General features: G+C 51.4%; 1 protein-coding gene across 1 annotated transcript; it reads left to right on the forward strand.

The window, feature by feature from the left end:
- Positions 1-1,086: 1,086 nt before the first annotated feature.
- On the forward strand, positions 1,087-4,081 carry LOC103802251 (sulfate transporter-like). Its single transcript, XM_009074708.1, has 2 exons — positions 1,087-1,698; positions 2,483-4,081. Exons 1-2 carry the CDS (start codon positions 1,087-1,089, stop codon positions 4,079-4,081), a joined length of 2,211 nt encoding a protein of 736 aa, XP_009072956.1.
- Positions 4,082-5,563: the final 1,482 nt, after the last annotated feature.

A 5,563-nucleotide genomic window follows, 5' to 3' on the forward strand; every position in this document is an offset into this window, starting at 1 on the left:
TTCATCAAAAATACTCTCTCAGGATGATGTTTGTTTTCCAAACACAACTCTGTTTGCCTGACTGCACCGTCTGCAGCGGCTGGAGAGAGATAAAAGGGCCAATTGCTTGGCTGAGTAACTCAGATCTCGAGGGAAGTGGAAAAGGTAACAGGTTTGCAGTCATCAGCCCTGTGCTTCCTCTGCTCAGGGTGTGCAGCGAGGTGGAGACAGGTCAGTCCACAGGGGAGAAGCTCCAGGTAGTGAGGAAACACCTAGTGCATCTCCTTGCAGCCAGAGGTAAGAGATTTGGGTTGGGAGTAGTGATGTGGAATGAACGTGTAGGACAGGGGAATGGGACCTCTCCTCATCCCAGTTCAGTTGTCAAACTGCAGCCACTCTGGGTCTCCTCTCAGCAGCATGTTTCTCTCTGGCTTACCCAGTTTGGACTAAAAGGTGTGTTTTGTGGCCGCTGCATTTTGACTGGAAAGCTTGGAGTAGCTCTGGGAAGTGTCTCTGCAGTCTAACCAGGCTGAGATGGTTTCACCCTGCGGGTGGAGCCCCTGCCATGTGCCTGGTTGATGCAGACCAGCAATGGCATTTACAGTTTGGGAATGCTGAAGGGAAAATTAGTCTCCAAATTACCTCCCCGACCCACATGCACTCCCAAAGTATCACTTGGAATGTCTTAATGTATTCAAGATAGCCTTTGCTTAGTAGAATTGTCATGAAGAAATGCAGAATTCCAGAAGTTTTGGTTTCAGTGGAATAATATTGTCTGTTCTTAACCTATTCTGCTGTCCTGCTCCAAAACAAGAGGAGTGTTAGGAAGGAGCATGGGGGTCTCTGTGGGCCCTGATGGTCTGTGCCAGTGTGAATGTGATTTACACCCAGGTCTCAGGGTTGTGGTTAATCGGGTCCATGAGTGATGACAAACAAATCAACCAGCACCAGGGGAAAGTGGTTTTCTGTTTGGTTTGTCTGAGGTTGTTTTCCCTTGTTTATTTATGCATGCAATCTGCATGAGTCCTGGAGCTAAGCACAGCACATTGTGTATATGACTACAGCCCTTCATGTCTGCTGCTCTCCTGCCTTAGCTCTCCTGGTGCCATGGAGGACACATCCAGCCAGAAGTCAGGACCAAGCAAAGATGCACTGAGCTCCCTGACCTCAGTGGAGGCTCCTGCCAAATTTATCCATGTCAAACTGGAGGAGTATGAGCCCACAGACTTCAGCACCAAGGAACTCATCCAAAAGAAAGCCAGAGAGGTCTGCACATGCAACCATCAAACCATCCCCACCTTCCTCTGCCGCCTGTTCCCAGTGCTGGACTGGCTCCCCCACTACAACATCAAGACACAGTTGCTTGGGGATGTCATATCTGGGCTCCTGGTGGGGATAGTTGCCATCCCTCAGTCCATCTCCTACTCCCTCTTAGCCAGCCAGGATCCTATCTACGGAATCTACACCAACTTCTTCTGCAATATCATCTACGTGGCCCTGGCCACGTCGCGCCACAACTGCGTGGGCTCCTTTGGGGTGCTGTGCCTGATGGTTGGGCAGTCTGTCAACAGGCACCTCCAGCTCGCGGGGTACAGTGATGACAGCTCTTCCCTGCTGGGCAACACCACCTCCTCCAGCAATGGCACGGCTGCCTGTGACAGGAGCTGCTATGCCATCACTGTGGCCCTGTCCTTAAGCTTTCTGGTTGGGCTTTACCAGGTACAAATGTTCACTGTTGTGCTTTTTTCCTCTCTCTTCTTTCCCTGCTAGGAGTTTATCAGAGTTTAAGATCTGTAAGCTGCAGTCGTGGTTCAGACTTACAAGTCATGAGAAACCTTCCCTGATGTGAGTAGACCCCAACACCCTTGAATCCCTGTGAATGGAATGGCTTTTAGAAGTGAAAACACAGTTGAATGTGGGAGGTTATTTGCCCCCATGGGATAGCTCAGGTCCTTGGATCTGTCTGAAACATCCTTAAAAGCAGGTGCAGCAAGGGAGGAGAAGAAACTCTGGACCACCTTCCCACCACCCCAGCCCTGGTACAGGTTAGAGCAGGTTTGGGGCTGACAAGAACAACCCTCAAGGACCCTGCAAGGCTCCCTGGCAGTGTCCCCTACTGTCACTGGAACAGCTCCAGGCTTTTGCACTGAGACAACTAAAATTCAGAGCATCACGATGGTTTTATGCCACCAAGTGATGCTCAGAGCTGCTTTGCTGGGGCTGCTGCCTGCATGCTTAGTGTTAACTCTGTGCTTGTGAGGAGGCAATGGCAGGGACCTCATTGTGTCCATCCCTAGCCACAGACAAGGGATGTTGATAGGTCTCTTTAGTTTTTCATACCCTAGATGAACTACTGAAGACACAGTCCTCTCTGCCTTTCACTGAATGCTCAGCAGACAGAGTAGCCAGAGCTGCTAAAGTGGAGGCAAACTGTCATAAATTGTCAGCCACCTCTTCCAGCCCTGCTCATCCATGCTAAAGGTATGGCTGGTTTGCTTTTCAGATCCTGCTGGGGGTTTTACAGCTGGGCTTTGTGGCTGTCTACCTGTCAGAACCTCTCCTCGGTGGCTTTGTGACCGGCTCCAGCCTCACCATTATCACCTCCCAGATGAAGTATCTCCTGGGACTGAAAATCCCTCGGCATGAAGGAGTGGGATCCTTCATCCTGACCTGGGTTGACCTTTTCAGGTCCATTCAGAACACCAACATCTGTGACCTGGTCACCAGCCTGGTTGCTCTGGCCATCATAGTGCCTGTCAAGGAGGTCAATGCCAGGTACAAGGAGAAGATGAAGGCCCCATTCCCCATCGAGCTGCTGGTGGTCATTGTAGCCACAGTCCTGTCTCACTACTTCAACTTTGAAGAGCACTACCAGTCTGCTGTTTGTGGGGATATCCCCACTGGTTTCAGGAAACCCACCCTGCCAGATATAAACCTGTTTTCCAGCCTGGCAGTTGATGCTCTGCCCATTGCTGTTATTGGCTTTGCCATGACTGTGTCCCTGGCAGAAATCTTTGGCAAAAAGCATGGCTACACTGTCCGTGCCAACCAGGAGATGATTGCCATTGGAATGTGCAACCTCATCCCTTCTTTCTTCTACTGCTTTGCCAGCTCTGCAGCCCTGACCAAGACACTGCTGAAGGAGTCTACAGGGACCCACACCCAAGTCTCTGGCTTGGTCACCTCCCTGGTGCTGCTGCTAGTGCTGCTGTGGATTGCTCCACTCTTCTACTCCCTGCAGACCTCCATCCTGGGGGTGGTCACCATTGTCAACCTGCGTGGAGGCCTAAGGAGGTTCTGTGACACCCCCAGGATGTGGCAGCTCAGCAAGCTGGACACAGTGGTGTGGTGGACAACCATGCTGTCCTCCACACTGATCACCACAGAGATTGGGCTCCTCGTGGGCGTCTGCTTCGCTCTGCTCTGTATCATCTTCCGCACGCAGAGACCCAGGGCCACACTCCTGGGCAAGGTCAGCAACACTGAGATCTACGAGGACCAAGCCACCTACAAACAGCTCAGCAGCATCACCAACATCAAAATCTTCCGCTTCGAGTCACCCCTCTACTATGCCAACAAGGACTATTTCAAGGCAGTTCTGTACCAGAAAACTGGGGTAGATCCTGTTCTCTTGGCTGCTAAGCACCAAAGGGTGCAAGCCCAGGCAAACAGACAGACAGGAAACACCAAGAGCTTTTTGGGCACCAAGTTGGACTGCTTCAAACAGGCCAAGAAAAGGGCTGAGAAGCCTCCAGCAGATGCTTGTCCTCCCTCCGTAGATATGCACACCTTAATCCTTGACTGTGGGGCAATGCAGTTCATAGATACTGTGGGTCTCTCTGTGCTAAAGGAGACACATCATGACTACAAGGAGATTGGTGTCCAGGTGCTCCTGGCCAACTGCAACCCTTCCATCCGCCACCGGCTGCGGGAGGGAGGCTGGACTGGTGGGAAGGGCTGTGAGGGGCACTTGGCTTTCCACAGCATCCATGAGGCTGTGCAGTTTGCTGAGCAGTGGTACCATGTGCACCAGGAGCAAAGGAAGGAGAAACAGGATGCTCTGCTGGACCCTGTGGACCTGAACTTCCAGGTGTCTTTGTAGACTTGGGTGTGTAGACTTAACTCCATCCCAGGTGAAACCAGCACAGTGAGGAATGATTTCTAATGGGGTTGGGTTTGGGATGAGCAGTTTTTGTGCAGCCAGAGCATGCAGGAAAGACTGTGGTGATCTATCAGCAGCAGGCACAGGGCAGAAGGTTTGAGGGAAGAGATTTCAGGAGAGGATGGCAACAGGTAAATCATCTGAGAGACATTTCACATCATGCTGGTGAAGAGCTTAGATATCTTTTAACCCTTCTCTGGAAAGGGCTGTGAGGGCAGGAGATGCCAAGTGGGGATATAGGGGATCAGGCTCCTCCCAGCATCTCCCATGCAAGTGCCTCCCTCTGTGCCCCTCCACACTGTGATCCCCTCAAGCACCTGCACAGCTCCCTTAAAGCTCCTCTTGTTCCACCCCTGCCATGGGCAGGGACAACTAGCCCAGGTTGCTCAGAGCTCCATCCAACCTGGCCTGGAACCCTTCCAGGGATGGGGCAGCCACAGCTTCTCTGAGCTCTAAAGTCTCTGCATCATTGCTGAGTCCCAGAATAGCTCTCAGGAGCTGCAGCACCTCTCTCCAAGGGTCCTCACAGGCCACTGCAGCATGAGGCAACTCCCCATGGAAGTTGCATCAGCTCTGGAGCAAAGAGTAATGGGCACTTTTGTGGCTGTAGAGCAAGTTGGTAAAGCTTGTTCCCTGCAAGGATTATGACCATCTTTCTCCTTTGGAATAGCATTGCCATAATTTTCTTTATAAGACTGTTTATGGAGAAAATGTAATTGTTTTAGTTAGCCTTTAGATGCATTTATGGTCTCAGTGGGGTCATAAAGCCACAGCAGGAAATAAAACCAGAGCTGATAATTCCTGGGCATACTGGGTGCAGTACAGCTCAGATGAGATTACAGTTAGAGTGGCAGGTCCCACAGCTCCCTGCAATGGGACACGGGTGTTTATGTGAGCAGTGTCTGCTCAGGGCTGGGAGAGCTGTGAAAATGCCAAGAGATACCCAATTTTTATGGGATTCCTTCCCTTGGAAAGGAGAACCAAGGTGACAACCTCCTTCCCTCTCTTTTCTAGCCCAGAGCAGGTGGGATCTTGCTGGCAGTCCTTGCCTACTTGCCCAGATCTCCTAGCCCATTGGCTCCAGCATCTCCTTTCAGCCCCTAAGTCAGACATCCCAATGACCCAGGATTCCTCCATCCCTCACAGATTGCCAAGGAATCTCAAGGATCATTGCTATTTTTATACCAGTCTCTGTGAAGAGAGCCTGGGTTGTAAATGATGCAGGAGAGACGAGGAGGGACAAATGACACAGTCCAAGGTCAGTTTATAGTCAGTGTCATGCAAGATCAGGCTGGTCCCTCATCACCTGCATCTCCTGGTGGAGGCAAATGTGAGCAGGAAGGGCCAATTCCCAGTGATGAAAAGGCTCCTGCTGAGGACACAGAGCAATTGTCTGCTCAGAACCCACTGCAACAGCCCAAG

Source organism: Acanthisitta chloris, unplaced genomic scaffold (genome assembly GCF_000695815.1).
Source record: "Acanthisitta chloris isolate BGI_N310 unplaced genomic scaffold, ASM69581v1 scaffold37560, whole genome shotgun sequence".
Lineage (NCBI taxonomy): Eukaryota > Metazoa > Chordata > Aves > Passeriformes > Acanthisittidae > Acanthisitta > Acanthisitta chloris.

Bases quoted from the DNA above. Each gene is read 5' to 3' on its own strand.
- LOC103802251 (XM_009074708.1), top strand. From the start codon at position 1,087: ATGGAGGACACATCCAGCCAGAAGTCAGGACCAAGCAAAGATGCACTG. The intron at 1,699-2,482 runs GTACAAATGTTC...TTTGCTTTTCAG, and splicing joins TTCTGGTTGGGCTTTACCAG to ATCCTGCTGGGGGTTTTACA.